The sequence below is a fragment of the Strongylocentrotus purpuratus genome, unplaced genomic scaffold (genome assembly GCF_000002235.5).
Source record: "Strongylocentrotus purpuratus isolate Spur 01 unplaced genomic scaffold, Spur_5.0 spur5_scaffold_10, whole genome shotgun sequence".
NCBI classification, from domain to species: domain Eukaryota; kingdom Metazoa; phylum Echinodermata; class Echinoidea; order Camarodonta; family Strongylocentrotidae; genus Strongylocentrotus; species Strongylocentrotus purpuratus.
This window is the reverse complement of record NW_022145595.1, coordinates 18,719,887-18,737,756: the sequence shown is the minus strand read 5'-3', so window position 1 is coordinate 18,737,756 and position 17,870 is coordinate 18,719,887. Positions and strand designations below refer to the sequence as shown.

Sequence of the window (17,870 nt, the reverse complement as noted above, 5' to 3'; positions counted from 1 at the left end):
TCTACTCAAGTGTGATTTTACCATTGTAACATTATTTATGTACACACTTGGATAGAGAATTAATACTTTTGATCATAGATAGGCGCACCTCTTTCGACGCATATTATTATTCAACGTGAAAACTTGGACTCAGGATATTCGTACATATACGTCACTGTATATTGTTTGAGCTTGCATGAACTGACTGTTGACGATTGTACATTTGCCAGAAAGCTGATATTTGTACCAATGGCTGAGAAGACTGAAGAAGATAAAGCTCCGAGCTCTTCACAGAACCTGACGTGTCCGCTATGTCTTGATATCTTCGACAAGGCAATCATCCTGACTTCATGCGGACACACCTTCTGTCGGAAATGTCTCGAGATCTATGACCTGTCCCATCAGGATCTCGATCACATGATCTGTCCTCTCTGCAGGGAGGTCACCAAGTTGTCTGCGAACCGTGTTGAAGATTTCCTCACCAATGTGACTGTCAACGCACTGGTAGACGATTACCACGCGAAATGTGGAGGGGTGAATGCTGTCCTTGAGATGCATCCAAAATGCACTGCTTGCAAACGTCTAGAAGAGGCTGTATCATTCTGCAAATCCTGCAACAGCTACTTTTGTGGACAGTGTCTGACGAGTCATCAGAATTTGTCTGTGATGTTTGAGGCCCATGAGATTGTATCCGTACAGGATATCATCAACGGGAAGGTCAGCATTGGTCATCTATCCGAGAAGTGCTACATCCACAAACAAGAGAACAAAGATATGTTTTGTGAGGATTGTAAGGTCCACGTCTGTCTCAAGTGCGTGATAGTCGGTCATCAATTTCACAAAATCAAGAATCAGGCTGACTTCGAGCAGGAGTTACGGCTTAAGGTAAACGTGCTTTCATTAAAGGTACCGTAGTCGCCGGAAAATACAGAAAGTGCACTCCTGTCTTTACTGTAGAAAACCTGTCTCCAAGGGGCAGAAAAAGCCAGGGGCATATCATTCTCTCTATTGGGGGGGGGGGGGGGGAATCGTTTCTGCCCCCTCCCCCTTACAATGCCAAAGATCTTTACAAATAAGAGAGGACCTTTTTTCCCCGCCTCCCTTGCCAGACAATTTTTTTTTTACATCAATAATTTTGCATAGTAAAAGAGCTTTTAAACAAAGTGTCACCATTCCATATTAAACAAAAAAGTTCTCTCTGTCGCTACGCTCTCTCGCACATTAATATATGTACGGAATACAGATCAGTGGGGAGATGGCAAAGGCCCCGCCCGGCCAGGCCCGCAAGATAATATTACGATTGTATATGATATCATAACAGACTTTAAAAGCTTTTCAGTAAGTACGGTTTCAAATTTCCCAAAACGCTACCTCTTTCCTCTCGGTCGCTAGACTTCCTCGCATTGTTATAATTGGAATGTTTCTTATCATTGTACAAACCCTGTCTACTGCACATGCGTTTGAAGCGGGTAGGGTGTGAAGTTCAAAGCTTGTCTCTAGTAAAGGGGGCAAGACAACAATTTCGCCACCTCTCTGAGAAGACACTGAGCTCTTTATGCTGCTCGCGCATGGTCTCTTATATGCAAACTATTATTTTTAAGCAGGCTGGGATTTTCTGATGTGTTTAAAACTATACTTGATTACACTTTTTAATTTCACACAGGCATTTTTTTTTTTTAGCTGGGTCTCTTCACTGATTCGCTATATATATATATATATATATATATATATATATGTATATATATATATTTGTTTTCCCGCCCAATTTCATCAGAATTGCATTCGATTTAACGATGCGATCACTCAATTTCGAGCGAATTCGAAAGATCACTGAGATCAACATTGAAAAAGCTAACTAATTCTGGTATCGTCATCTCCGTTTCTTTCTTTTCTCCCTGTTTTGCTGTTTATTTATATCTCTCTGTCTCTTCGTTATTTCCCCCTTATTTGTAGTTTACCATTTGATGGGTGAAGGGACACGTGCCCAGATTATCTAGAATACTAGAGTACTATATATCATCATCGCCATAATTGGTAATAGATGTAGTAGTGTCATTATAATTGTTATTACTATTATTGTTATCATTAGTATTATAATTATAATATTTATTAATATTATTTTACTATTTGGCCTTTATCCATTTTGTTTATCTGATCTTACTGCTTTCATACAAATGAAGTTATTGCAAGGGTCGGATTCCCTTTCTTTAATAGCCGAAGTATTTTCCTCGGTCCTCATGTCATATACAGTGCGTCCCAGAAAAAATGAAACCGAGAATTATAATTGCGATTAAATTATGATAAAACATCGATAATTATTGGTTTCGTTTTTTTCTGGGACGCACTGTATATGATGTAGGGGGTGGGTCTTGGTTAGTGAAACACAAGGTGCGTCCAAAATCTGGTGTTTGATTTCAAACCGGCTCCACGTAATTGGCATACATCGAATGTTCTTTCCACTTCTCTATTATTTGCTTTGTTTAGGTGAACGACCTTGTCCAGCGATGTGCCACTAAGAAATCAGAACTGGAGAAGAACATTCAGAATGTGGAAGTACAACGCCATGAAGTATACTCTGCCGTGCAGAAACTACTGGACGATGTCAGTCAAGCCTACAGCATCAAGGCTAAAGAGCTTGAAGAAAATCATCGAAATCTCATCGAGCAACTCAATGCAGTAAAGCAGAGTTTCGAGGACGACCTCAACGTCTTGAAATCCAAGGATCGACAGAGGATCAAGAGTATTTACAGTTCAATAACACTGGTAGCTAATGACAGACTGGGTCGTCTTGAGACGGACAGTCTGTCTGCTCATACCTTGCTCTGTGAGGAGCTGGATGCCATGCTGAAGGAGGCTACTGATCACACTTCTGCGGCAGCCATTACAAAGAAAGCACAGGAGAAGAGGTTCAATCCTGCAGGTAATACTCGTCTTGACCTCGGGAGCATCTCAGGATCCGATCCCAAGGTTCAAGTTATTCAGTGTGTAGATCTACGGGGAAAGATGCGGGGTATGACCCCGTACTCTGATGATAGTGTGGCTATCGGATATTTGAATAAACATGGTATAGATATCCTTGATTCAGCTGGTAAGCAGGAGCAGTATGCGAACATACCAAGCAACATGGAATGTTATGATCTTGTGTTTCAACAAGACAGGTCGTTCTGCGTATCGACGCGTATCAAAATAGACATATATTCTCCCAATGGCTCCAGGAAATCAACCGTCCACGCGGAAAGCATTGGCTATCTCACACTAAACAAAAGTCCATTAGAAGAAATCCTCATCGCTAACTATGACAAGAAAGTCTATATCTATGACCCGACTGGATCCACTCTCACGCACACTGTTCAAACAAAACACAACGAAACGAGGCAGGTATCTGCTACCAGGTCGGGTTTGATCGTCACGAGTTCATGTAATTACATCAATCCAAGCGTGGTGACGGTCTATGACAGGGATGGGAATGCTGGTAAGTCTCTACAAGCTCCAGAGGATGTCTACCTGTATGCTGCCCTGGATGAGCAGGACAGGGTGTATGTAGCGAGTGTTGATCGAAGGAAAGGTAACGTGGTGATCAGGCTCTATGACCTTGATGGTCTGAACCTGAAGGAAAGAGTTGAGTTCAATGTACTTACCCTGACGCTTGGAGATAGTTGGTGTTACTTGGTTTCCCTCTCTCCAGACATGCTCGCGTTTGCTTGTGACAAGAAGTTATATTTTATCAAAGTATCACTGTAATCCTTTGTATCTCACACTCTGTTCACCCTAATTTGTAGTGTGTATACCTCTCTGCTCCAGACCTTATCTCACATGGGCCTATGTTTCATATTCTGTTGTTTATAATGTGATAAATAAATAAATGAGAAGATGCCCATTCTCTAGATAGATTTTAATTGCCTGAATACAGTAAGTTGTCATTATACTGTAGAATGATAATTTCCCTCTCTCGAAATAATAAGTAAATGCAGTACATAAAATATACATCTATTTCTTGCATTGTGTAATCGTATCTCATAGATATTTACTGAAAGTCAGTGATGATATCATAATGTATTACTTCGAAATTGATAAGCAAATTGATTGGCCTCTTGTTGGTGTTATTTTCCTTATGTTGTTATTCTCAAAGTATTAAACAAATTATTTTGTTTGTGCTTATATCTTTTGATTTATATTATGATTATTTTGTATCTTTAGATGACGAAATAAATGATGCTCACTTTGTTAATGGGAGCCCATTGTAAAGAAGCTTTTAAGCTGTCACATTTCATCCTGAAAAGTTATTGATAGTATTATTTTGTTTTCATTTTATAATATCATTTGACTCTTCGTATTTATGTTACATTTAACTTGACTAATAAATCAAATCAATAGAAAAAAATCTTACTTGGCTATGGTGCTATATTTCATGAAAGATTCCTTCATATTCACTCTGCACCCTGTTTGAAAAGCTATTAAATTTAATGCTCTGGGGCTGATAATTTGCTACGATGTAGAAAGAACGGCGTATTAAAAAAGGGCCTCGTTTAACTGTCAGAAGATTTGTTTCTTGACTAAACGTCCTAAGTAATTCATAGTATGATACATTATGTCAACGTTTACTGCAGTTCTGTTATAATTAGTAATTTAATTTTGAACATATTTCATGTAAATCCAGCAGTTGGCGATCTTTTTCATAATAATTACCCTTTCAATTCAATTTAATTCAGTCAAGTTAAATTCGAATCATTTCAATGAAATCTATACAGACTATCGATTTGTGACGTGGAATTTGGAATATCTTCATCTGCATTTTATAACGGTAGAGAGAGAGAGAATGGGGGTGAGATAGGATTATGTTTATCATATGATAAACTGTAGAAATGATGAGGATATTAAACCTACCTCTGGTCACGCTAGTAGACATGCGCGGCAAAGGTAGGGATGAATCTGGAGAAAACATCAATTCAATGTTTCCCAACAGAGTCATTAAAAAATGACATACCAGTTGATTTGTTTGTAAGAAGATAACATCGAAGAATTCCTTTTGTGTTAAGCGACCTACATGAAGCTTGTGGACATTTTTCTTTCTATTGTTATTAAAAAAAAACACCTTATATTCGTTTTTTTGTTTTTTTTTGTTAAGGGGGGGGGGGGGTTCTGATAACCGTATCTCGATGGAAAATGCAGTTACCTTATGTTTTTGGTGAATAAAGTAAGTCAATTCTTTTTTGTAAAATGGGGCTACTATTTCAATACACACACATGGTCTCTATACTGTTTTTGTACACAGTTTTGTAAAGTACCTTAATAAAATGTCTCAAAGTTCGTATTTTATACTTTCCTCTTTTGTTTCTTTTTTTTTAAATTTGAAAATAGTTATGAAAAGTATGTATACGCTGTAAACCTAGCCTATAATTACATGTACATTATTTTGTTGTATGCACATGGTATTGTTGTTTGACACTGGAATAGCCCTTAAATTGTTGACAGAGAAAGAGGAAGAGAAAGAGAGAAATAGAAGGAAATAACGGAAGAATAGTGGAGAAAGAGGGGGTGAAAACAAGGGTAGTTGTTGTCTTTAACTCTTCCAAATATAGTAATGAAAGCAAATATAACGACTAGCTCTATTATCCAGGATTCTACTAAAGTGGATCTCCAACATAATCCACCACTGATATCCGAAATAAGTCGCCCTCTCTAGATAATTGAAAAAACATACCGCCAACTAGCTCAAAGGTGCATGTTTAATCGCTCTGTGGAAAAACCCACTTCTATTCATAGGATGCACAAACTGCATGATACACTATGAACATGACGGACAAAGAAAGAGGACAACATTTACAGTTCCTCATTCTACCCTCAACAATTGCTGTGGTAGACAAAGGAACATCCCTTCACTGCTATTATGTAAAAATGTGTAGAACAGGTGTCACATGCATATTCACCTGTTCTACACATTTTTAAATAATAGCAGTGAAGGGATGTTCCTTTGTCTACCACAACAATTGTTGAGGTTAGAATGAGGAACTGTATATTTTGTCCTCTTTCATTGTCCGTCATGTTCATAGTGATATCGGCAGACGATCTACTCGAGAGTGATTTTACCATTGTAACCACCTTGGTATTCAAGTAAACATTTGGAAACAGAATGTTTGTGTGTGTGTGTGTGGGCCTCAAAATTATTGAGATGTCTAATTTCCATTCGAGCATCAAAATACGCTCCGTTTCCATTATATTTATATTGACAGATGCTACAATCCCCTGGATAAGTATTTCTGTTACTACTTTCAAACAACAGACTGAGTATATGTGGTCGACATAAAGTTCAAATTCAGTTATGTCAATGAGGACATGTTTAATGTAATAGTTTGTAAAGTTTAATCAAGGCAAAATAGGGTCTACCCGACCCGACACCACTAACATAAATAGTTGACAAGGTATTCATAAGTACAAGTATCTACAGGTACATGTTCATTGTTAATGAGGTGTTTACAAAAAAAACACTTTTAAGGATTCTTGCACATACATTCTCACAGACTTTGATAATATTCAGTTGTTTATAGGGAGAGAGAGAGAGAGAGAGAGAGAAAGAAAGAGTCAGAGATAGAGATCGAAAGATGAAAGTGTGTGCGTGAGAGAGAGAGAGAGTGAGACAGAGCGAGAGAGAGGAATAATCAAAGAAAGTTAGAAGCTTAAATCAGACAGAATTGCGATGAGAGAAAATCATTTCTTTATTTCATGGATCCATTGTTGCAGGGTCCAAGCATGATTATTTCAAATAAATCACATTCCATGTGCAGTATCGCTATGATATAGTGACATGTTAAATTTGATATGAGTTTTCATGTTATCAGCTCTTGAGACAGAAATGATTCACATTATCATGGTTATAATATATCTAAATCATGAGATTTTGTATAAGAGTAGAAACGGTAAAATATTTTTTTCAAGCAAATTGTACATTGAAGAAAAAATCATAGCCTCGAAGCAATCCATTCACAAGAATATGATTTGTTGACAGAGAAAGAAAAAGAGAGATATGGAAGGAGATAAAGGAAGAATAGTGGAGGAAGAAGGGGTGGAAAGCAAGTGTAGTTACCGTCCTTTTTCCCTACCAATAGGGACTTTTCGATTTGCACGACGAGAACGTGGACTGCAACGTGTGACATCGTTTTAAGGCACTGCCAGTGCCTTAAAAGGACGTCACACGTGACTTTAAAGGAAGTCACATGTCCACGTCCACGCAAATCGAAAATTCCCTAATGATAGTAATGCAAGCAAATAAAACGTTTGACTTTTATTATCTAGAATTCTACTACGGTGGATTTCTAGCATAATAATCATATCCACCACTGACAGCCGAACAAAGTCGCCCGCTATAGACTAAAACGATGAATACATACTATATACCGCCATTAAGTTCAAAGGTGCTATATCCTGTGCGCTCTCTGTGGGAAAACCAACTGCTATTTATAGGATGCACAAACTGCATAATATGAACAGATGATCTACTCAGGTGTGATTTTACCATTTTAACCTTATTTGTATACACACTTGGATAGAGAATTAATACTTTTGATGGGCGCACCTATTTCGACGCATATTATCATTCAACCTGAAAACTTGGACTCAGGATATTGGTAGGGCCTACAACCTACTACGTCACTGTATATTATTGTTTGAGCTTGCATGAACTGACTGTTGAACATTTGTACATTTGCCAGAAATAATGTGATCAGCATAAACTGATCAGCACATTTTTGGGAGAAGCAAGAGTTCGAATCAGGTCAACAAACTTTGGGGTCATGTGGTGTGCATGTGAACATTTTCTAGTGCGGAAATAATTTGGCAAAGTTATGCGTGCAAATGAGCGCGCTTTGAATAGCCATTCTCGCTTCATTTTCCGTTCAAGGCAGTCGATTGTTTCAGAGCTGCAAAAAATAAAAAAATGGGAAAGAGAAAGACCAATGAGTGCGCCAATGGCGGTGCTACTGCCCAGCAGAAAAGACAGAGAACAGCTGCAAAGAGTCGGAAGGGCACTAGAGCCAGCTCAATTAGCAAGAAAACTAACAATTCAGCGCAAACTCCGGCCAGCAGTTGCTCAGCCACAAGCATCAACGGACGGGCGAGGCGCAGTCGTCAGGCAAGCAGCACAGAGAGGGCACGGGCAGTGCAGTCTCGGCCGCTAACAGTAGACAGCGGAGTAGGCCTACCTGAAGCGATCCCGGCATTACCGGCAGCAGGCATCCCACCAGCAATGTCGAGCACCCCACCACCACCAGCAGCAGCCCTGAATACCCAACCATCACAGCCGGGATCACAGTTGCAGTTACAAGGGCGCTTTAGTAACGAGACGGTACGCACAGGAGACGGAGTGTTTAACCAACTGTGACGGGTCTCGCACTCTTGTTACCGTCGTGATGTTTAAGCGCTTTCGCCTTCTGCTAAAGGCGACGGGGACGCAAAGCCGCGCTGAACTGCACACCTGCTGCATTTTGGTGCTAGTGCTCTTGGGCCTCGAGGCTTGGCCGGAGCGCCGGGGCAATAGACCCGGCGGTGGGCTGTAGTGCGCAGCGTGCAGGCACGTCATGCATAACGATGAAAAAGGGCCCCCAAAGTAGGCCTAAACGGCCAAACCATCAATTTATTGTAGATTGAGGTATAGATACCGAACAGACATTGGAAACACTAGTAGATTCCCTGTTTTTATCTTCAGTAGGGCCCTGCATTGTTAGATCTAGATACAAATTATTTGTCAGCTCTCTCTCTTACGTCGTGTTTAGGAAACGAACGCTATGTTGGCCGAGTACCGTTCCGAAAATCGACGGGACGGAGATAATTCAGAATCGCGCATGCGCAGTTTGTTTTTTTCGCTCGCATTATCGTCTCCTGTGCGTACCGTCTCGTTACTAAAGCGCCCTACAGTCAACAGGTGAGGTACGGATAGATCTAGATCTTGATCTACCCACTGGTACTAATGCTACTTCAACCGAAGTTAGATCTATGGCGTTGTGGCGTGCGCCTGTAATCCAGCTAACAGTGGAAGTTACAAACTGATTCAGCAGAGGACGCAGGTTCGAAACTGAGTCACGTCTTTCGGATGGTGACGTTAAAGGTCGGTCCCCAGACGTAAATAATCATATCTGATTGATACACGTCTGTAAAAACCCAATTACACACACACACACACACACACACACACACAGATCTATGGCTAATTGCACAGCAATTAGTGCTGGGGTCGGTACGACAAGCCCCAGGTAGGGAGGCCAATGCCCGGGCGTAAGGCTTCTACACCTACGATTTGTGCGCTCGTCGCCCACTTCAAAAAATTAGCAAAGGGAAAAAAATGATGTAAAAATAAAAATTGAAGAAAATATGAAAAGAAAATACAATTATACATTTCACAACATACCTATAATCACGGATCTGTAACAGTCTTTCACCATTTGTTGACAATCTTGCAGATTTTGACGTTTTTTAATCCAATAATTGTGGTTGCAGACGACCTTGACGCACTCGCACCACCGACTAAGAAAATCCTAGAGGGCGTAGAGGTTTGCTCACTAAAAACCTTCTCATTGGCAGAAGGTAGACCCTAAAAATATGGGATCCGTTTTGAGTAAAGAACTTTTGATAGAGATCAACATTTCAGATGTTCACAATTGCCACTTCTAACAACTAGAAAATATAAAGAAAAAAGATAATATCTTTTTAAATACAGATTTTTACAAACTGAACATTCGAAAGTAGATAGAGTACGATGTTTCTGTCAATCTTGCGTTGGTTTGAGCCCTATAGCTACATCCATCTCAAAATGAGAAGGAAAACAGTGAACAGTGACGTCATTGTTCGCGCCAAAAATAAAGGGTATTGCGACATAATCTGAGCTCCGGTCAGATCGTGCGCAAAGCGTAGTCTTATTTATAGACCCTAGTACCTTATTCTCACAGCACTAGATACGAGTGTCGTGCAGTAATGAATGAGAAGTGTTAAAAAAGATATTTCAGTAAAAAAAAAAGTCTACGTGAGCAGTCTATACTCCAATTGAGAATTGAAATGAAAGCCATGATTTGAAGGTGTGTGTTGTATGATACATGGTTAGTGAGTGTGTATGTTACGTATAGCGAAAGGGAGAGAGAGAGAGTGAGAGAAATATTAGTACACGTACGTTGCATGCATGGATGTGGCTATGATTGTGTTCGCTGCAAGATGGATTTTAATTGGACCTCGTAACTTCTCGATCGTTGATAATAAGGAATACTCATGAGGAAATCAAATTATTGGAATACACATCTAAGGTAAATATCAATGAATTATATATATTTCTTTCCTTTTTTGAACCATCGTCTTCGGCTCGTAGTAGTAGAAGATGTAATCGTTCGCACATTGATGGCTGGACTTCAGTCTTCAGCCTGCATCGGGGCTTGCCTGTGTCGGTGGAGGGATCAACTAAGAAGAAGAAGGTGTGTACGTGTGCGACCGATTCAAGGCTAGCCGCTGTTGAGTGATTGCACTTTCGCGCGAAGTTTTAAACTTCATCATGAACTTTGTCCCTCGGGCCTGTCTAATTATGAACGTAACTTTGCGACATGAAATATAATTGTTTCAAGGCTCTTACGTACGGAAAGGCGTAGAAGGAAATGGCTACAAACCAGCTGGATATCTCCTATTTGATGGAACCTATGGAGTCGGCAGATGGGTGGATTTTCTTAGTGAAAGTAAATGCTTTCTTTTAATCTTAGTTTTAGTATAAACAAATTAGTAATTAAAAAGTTAGATTTGGGCATTGGCCTCCCTACCCCAGGCCACACAGAGGGGCAGACAATAGTCACATAACAGGGGCGAACCCACTTTTAACTTCGTTCCCTACAATCGTGCCCCATGTTGACTGGGAGTCGGGGAATCAAGGGCATGTCTCAAGAGGCATTCAATATAGATCTAGGCCAATCGGAAGTCAGTATGATAATAACAGCAGACCTAGCTACACAGGTATCGGTAATTCATCGGTACCACATACCGAGCATAGGTCCGGGTTCGCAGTAAATGACTCCCCGCCCCAATCCCCACTACGGCCAGTTGGAGATAGACTAGATCTAGGCTCGGCCATTCCCAATAACATTAGGGAGAAAATATGGAAAGGCGAGTATGTGGATTTTAATGTGTTAGTGAATGCCCAAGAGGTGTCAGCACACACACAGGGGGAAGCTAGAGACGAACAAAGGACGAATTTGGCAATGACTCAGGAAGACGGGAGATTGGTATTGAAACCTGTCAGCGCGACATCCAAGAATAAGATTGCAACCATAGAGTTGTGGACTAATGCATTTCTTGTGTATGCTAGCATTGTTTTGGAAGCAAATTTGAATTGCGCACAAGACTTACTGAAATACTGCCACCTTATTCGATCTGCTGCTTCGCGCTATTATGGGTATGGGTGGAGAGATTATGATATCGAATTTCGTCACCGCTACCACAAGGAAGGTGGATCTTGGGCAGGTATAGATGGAGAATTGTGGCTCCTTCATGTAGTGGGAGGGGGACCTCCTCGGGGAGTTCGTGGCCAAGACCGTCCACTCGGGCGATCGGCCCCATGGTCCAACAGGAGGGAATGGAAGCGAACATATAACCCTAGCACTAGCCAAACACAGGGCAAGGGTAGGTTTGTGCCCCCCAGGTCACCCAATTTTCGCAGTGGAATCTGTCACGAATTCAACTTCAGGTCAGGGGCTTGTAGCCGGAAAGATTGTAGGTACGCGCACAAGTGTTCCCTGTGTGGAGCAAGTGGCCACGGCAAGGTTTTCTGCCCAAACAATCAATCCAACTCAAAAGCCCCCAAACCCAAAGCTCAGTAAGGAAAAGGCAATTCCTAGGAGACAGATAGAACACACAAAAAATAGAAATCAGGACAGGCTTGAAGGTGAAATACACAGTAACAGTAGAGATGTACAGATTACAGGACAGGTTATATCCTTGGGGAAGTCACCCATTAAAATAAAGAGCCTACAACAATTGTTAAAAAGCTACCCAAATGAGCGAGCAGCCAGGTTTTTGGAAAGTGGTTTCACAGAAGGATTTTGTTTGAATTATACAGGCCCTCGCATGCCAGTAGACTTACCCAACCTAAAATCAGCAGAAAATAACAAGGACATTACACGAGAGAAGATACGGAAGGAGATTAAGCTAGGGCGATACATAGGTCCCTTTGAGTCCAGGCCACTAAAAAATTTGAGAACTAACCCAATTGGCCTGGTGCCAAAGAAATCCCGGGGATTATCGATTAATCAATCATTTATCATACCCGCCTGGATACTCTGTGAATGATTTTATTGCAGATGAGCATTGTAAAGTTGAATATACTAGATTTGATACAGCGGTTGAGATGGTCGCCGAGGCTGGAATGGGAGCCGACTTGGCTAAGGAGGATATTAAGTCCGCCTTTCGATTGTTGCCTATGCACCCGAAAGATTTTGAGGTGTTAGGGGTCAAATTTGAGGGGAAATATTATCTCGACAAATGCTTGCCCATGGGGGTCAGATGTGCTCCAGCGTATTTCGAGACCTTTTCCACATTCATAGAATATTGTGTTCGGGAGCGAAGTGGCTCAAACGGGATTATACACTATGTTGATGACTTTTTGTGTGTTAGTTCAATAGAGCACGGGGGCGTGTCATGCCTCGAGATGGTACAAGTTCTCAAAGGAATCTGTGAGGAGTTAGGGGTTCCATTAGGGGCAGAGAAATCCGAGGGGCCTACCAAAAGATTGACATTTCTCGGGTTAGAACTTGACTCTGTGTTAATGCAGGTTCGAGTTCCACATGATAAGCTTACTGAGGTTAGGCGCAAGATTAAGAAGGTGTTGTCACACAAATATGTAACAGTTAAGGAGATCCAATCAGTCATTGGGTCACTGAACTTTATTAGTCGGGCTGTGCGACCAGGAAGGGCATTCTTACGCCGGTTGATAGACCTAATAAAGGGAGAGAAGACTAGTTCTAAGCCACTGTCCATTTCGGAGGGTGCTCAGCTAGACTTGAGAGCATGGCTGGAGTTCATAGAGTATTATAATGGCGTAACAGTAATTACACAGGAAAGGTGGGTAAATAGTAGAGAAATGAGCCTCTACACAGATGCAAGTGGAGCAATAGGCTTTGGCGGCTACTTCGGAGGCAAATGGTTCAATGGGAAATGGTCTTCACGGGAAATAATCACTGGAACTTCCATAGCATGGAAAGAGATGGTACCTATTGTACTTGCAGTGTCAATATGGGGAGATGAGCTAAAGAACAAGAAAGTTGTCGTGTACACAGACAACATGTCAGTGATGTATGCAATAAACAAACAGACATCATCGTGTACAAAAATCATGGCTTTGGTGAGATCGTTCGTCTTGGTGTGTCTGAGGCAAAATATCTTGTTTAAGGCAGTTCATGTACACACATATGATAATGGTATTGCGGACTCCCTTTCCCGATTCCAGATGTACCGATTTCGCAAGCTGGCGCCGTTGGCGGAAGAAAGGGCCTCACTAATACCGCCTGGAATATTACAGACCTAGCAAAAGAAACACAGAGGCTGTTGGGACAATCTCTAGGGGAAGGATCTCAGCGCGTGTATCAGAGGGCAGTGGATTCTTTTCAGGAATTTCGGTTGAATCACCAGTTGAATCCTTCTTGGCCGGCATCAGTGAAACAGGTCATGGCATTTATTGCCCAACTTTCTATCAGTGGGAAAGCACCCTCGACAATCACAGTGCATGTTGCAGCCCTAGCATATTTACATAACATGCATGGTTGGGCAGATCCCACAAAACATTTTTTGATTAGGAAAATGCAAGAAGGTAGTAGAAGAGACAAATGTTGTGTAGATACTAGAAGACCCATCACATGGGAGCTAATGCGACAACTGTTGCCAAACCTAGCATAATATGTATGTTTTTCACGATACGAAGCAATCATGTTCAAGGCAGCGTACTTACTAGCATTCTTTGGTTTCCTGAGAATAGGGGAGTTCACCATCCGAGGGAAGGGTGATGATACAAGGAAGGCGTTGAATATCACAGATGTACAATTAGGCCGAGGCATTCCTGAAACTTTACTGTTACAAATACGATTTTCTAAGACAGACCAATATGGGAAATCTACCACTTTGAGGATTAATGCAAACCGGGTAGAGGGGGTATGCCCAGTACAGGCCATGAAATCATATTTACAAGCAAGGCCACAGGTAGAGGGTCTACTATTCTGTCATGAGAATGGCTCCCCCCTTACAAGGTACCAGTTCAGTGCAGTCCTGAAAAAGAACATTCAGCAAATTGGGGCGAATGTTAGTCGGTATGGGACTCACTCTTTCCGAATTGGGGCAGCTACCACAGCTGCCTTGAATGGTGTGCCACCAGAACAAATTAGGAAGATGGGTAGGTGGCGCAGTGAAGTTTATTTGCGCTATATAAGATAAGTTACAGTTACTCCATACTAAGTACTAGGGAGTTATTACAATTATGAAAATAAAGCTCACAAGAAAATTTTATATGTTGTTCTTCCCAAATATATGAACATGTTACTTTCGGGAGTTTAACTATTTTATTTCAGGACGAGTACGCAACCGAGTCTGGATAGTGGGGGACAGTATCGTAAGAAGGGCCAAAGAGCGAGCCACTGCACAGAACCGCCTGCACTTGGGAGCAGAGAAGGGTGCAGTACAGTGGCATGGTCAAGGAGGTGCTACTCTCCATGACTTCCCCCGAATGGTCACAAATAGGCTGAATTACAACGCACCACCTGCACTGGCGATCGTTCACCTGGGAACAAACGACTTGGGTCAGAGAGATGCATGCCGTTGCAGAATCGCAATCGATACAGCAATTCAAACTCTACGAGCAAGGATGCCAGGAACCCACATAGCCTGGTCTGGTATTCTTCCAAGATTGTTTTACTACGGTAGCAGACCAGGCCCAACATCACAAGAGGCAATGGATGGTGTGCGGAAGTCACTTAACAAATTCGCAAAGAGGAGAATCTCCCAGATGGTGAACACATCAATGATAGTGCACAATATAGACACCAAAGAGCACAATCTGTTCCATAGGGATGGAATTCATCTCTCAGATGTGGGCTCGGACATGCTCATCGATAAATTCGAATCTGCAGCCAAGGACACTGGCCTTCTCTGAACAGATTCAGCCTAATGTCAATAGTATTCTATGTAAACCTAAAGTGAGCGACAAAAGTCAATTAGTTGAATTGAGTTATATTTGGGTTATTCCATGAGGTTGGGTGTGAAAATATAAGATGATAGCCAGGTAACGGGAGGCATGAGAAATACTATTACACACTGAAAAGTAATTCAGTCGTGGAAGATTCTGATACATTGAATATATAACTCTGTACTGTCAAGTCATGCTTGTTTCAATAAGTAATCTATAAAAGATATATACTGTGACACAAATTTGTTTACCTATGGGGATAAGGCAGTCAGTGCGCATGTAAAAGGGTGATGTATGATTCGTCAATGTAAATGTATTTGGCTTTGTTTATCTTATGAGGTGGAAATGTTTTGATTCTGAATCTGGAAAATCTGAAGTCACATGGCATTACATTATAATTGTCTAGTGATAAGGGAGCCTAAGTCTGCTGGCAAGGACTGGAGTCAGTAAGACTTGGTCGCACTAAATATTTCAGGAACCAGTGGGCCATAGGGGAATTTTCCCGACTACGAAATGTAGCTAGCTCGACGGATCTTTAAGTCCGATCACAATAGCCGGTTTTGCCCCTATCTTTCCTCGCGCAGCAGGAGTAGCTCCAAACAGTTTAGAATGCAAATGCATTAACACCTCAACATGAAATGTATAGTTACCCAACTTTAATGCATGACACAAGTGTAGAAGTGAACGGCAATGAGCATAGTTCATATGATGACATCATGAGTGTATGGTTAAATAGGTCAGGATGAATACCTACAGCAACCGGGGGAGAAAGTAGGAGATCTCAAGAGATCTGTATAGAAGCTGAATCTAGTTTAAAAAAAATAAAAAAAAAAATAATAAATTAATTAATTAATCACAAAAAAAAAAAAAAAAAAAAAAAAAAAGGTATTGGGTGGAGGTTTGAATTTTATATAATGTAATTTGAACACGCGGGACTGCCAATATCTTTGGCCAAGCAGGCCGGGATACGCGTCCGCGTTTAGGAGTGATGAGGGGGACAGGAACCCCAAGAAGAGGTGGATATCAGCGGGAGTTACTATCCTGCTGGTGGATCACGTTCAGAGCCCCATGAATTGGGGGGCTACCGGGAGGAGCTACTATCCTTTCTGGTGATCACGTGACCAGAGATCCTCAGGATTATTCTGAAAAATTAATTCTCACAGTTTGATATTGCAGATAGGATTATATTACATGTATTTTGGTTTTGAGTTTCGCAGAATTATGTTCCTGAGTTTTCATGTTCGTACATAGCAATTTGCATCATGTATGTGTATTGGTATTACAGGCAGACATTGCCTATTTTAAATGTTAACGCCTTGAAGCGGAAATAAATGTCGAGCAATTGCAATTCATGTTCGTACAGTTGCTTTCTTCACAAAATAATGTGATCAGCATAAACTGATCAGCACATTTTTGGGAGAAGCAAGAGTTCGAATCAGGTCAACAAACTTTGGGGTCAGAAGTATCAAAACATGCGCGTATAGATCCGACTCATGTGGTGTGCATGTGAACATTTTCTAGTGCGGAAATAATTTGGCAAAGTTATGCGTGCAAATGAGCGCGCTTTGAATAGCCATTCTCGCTTCATTTTCCGTTCAAGGCAGTCGATTGTTTCCCCCCCACCCATTCCCAAGTGACTATTTAGGGTTCACACGTTACGAGGTTGTGTAACAACGAATGAGGAATAGTTAGTGGGGGTTTGTTACTCAGACATGTTTGAAACAGTTAAAGACAATGATGTATTATGGTTGTTAAGGGGACATGATCTATGCACACATTCTGCTCCAAGGCCAAAGATTGGGGAGCGAGGTAGTTGCAAATTCTTGTACATTAAGGTGGATTTAATTGGGCATGTCTGAAAATAGGAAATAGTCATACCTTCTCCATAAGTTGGTACATAGTTCAAGCCTTAGTCCCGAGTCAAGAACCACAAAGGATTTAAGCTGGAGTTATGTGGGAGTGATATATATATCAGGGCAGAGGTCACAGTGGTTATGTTGCCTGCACTGGCTATAGCCTGCCTTAAGGTTAGGTGGTTAGGAGAAAGGTATGGGGCAGGTACTTTGGCACAGGAATAGTATTAACATTACAAGGTGGCAAAGTTCAGATATGGAGATACTGGGCGTGGAGGTTATGCTGCATATTGTGTATTGTTTAGCATTGATCATGCAGTTAGTTGGAGGGCCGGGCAGGAAGTGCCCAGGGTAGGATGTATGTGTATTTAGCACTATGTTAGTGTAAACACTTTGAGTAAGGTTCTGGTGGTCTTGAAGTCTTAAACTGAGTCTATTACATTTTATTAGTGACACCCTGTTAAGGTTGGGAGGTTGGGCTGCACGGGGAGTTAATCCTGTTCACAGGTCATTGTCACACATCGTTTTAAGGTTGGGAGGTTGGGCTGCACGGTCAGTTAAATCTTGTAGTTATCTACAGGACTTTTTCACATGATTTACGGATGGGAGGTTGGGCTGCATGGACAGTTAAATCCTGTATTTATCTACAGGTCATTTTCACATGATTTACGGATGGGAGGTTGGGCTGCATGGAGAACCAAATCCTGTGTTTAATTACAGGCCATTATCACATGTCTTACGGTTGGGAGGCTGGGCCGCACGGAGATTTTAATCCTGTGTGTCAAGTTACAGGTCATTGTGACGTGTTGTTTTATGGTTGGGAGGTTGGGGTGATTGGAGAGATCGATCAC

At 41.3% G+C, this 17,870-nt stretch overlaps 1 protein-coding gene and 1 long non-coding RNA gene across 2 annotated transcripts; both read left to right on the top strand.

Moving 5' to 3' along the window:
* LOC115921571 (E3 ubiquitin-protein ligase TRIM71-like) lies at nucleotides 1-3,720 on the top strand. The gene is made up of 2 exons (XM_030979139.1): nucleotides 1-864; nucleotides 2,464-3,720. Exons 1-2 carry the CDS (start codon nucleotides 229-231, stop codon nucleotides 3,718-3,720), a joined length of 1,893 nt encoding a protein of 630 aa, XP_030834999.1. The 5' UTR covers nucleotides 1-228.
* Nucleotides 3,721-9,163: 5,443 nt separating this feature from the next.
* LOC115921707 lies at nucleotides 9,164-10,960 on the top strand. Its single transcript, XR_004063057.1, has 2 exons — nucleotides 9,164-9,221; nucleotides 10,769-10,960. It is a non-coding gene; the product is annotated as an uncharacterized LOC115921707 (long non-coding RNA).
* Nucleotides 10,961-17,870: the final 6,910 nt, after the last annotated feature.

Bases quoted from the DNA above. Each gene is read 5' to 3' on its own strand.
- LOC115921571 (XM_030979139.1), top strand. From the start codon at position 229: ATGGCTGAGAAGACTGAAGAAGATAAAGCTCCGAGCTCTTCACAGAAC. The intron at 865-2,463 runs GTAAACGTGCTT...TGCTTTGTTTAG, and splicing joins AGCAGGAGTTACGGCTTAAG to GTGAACGACCTTGTCCAGCG.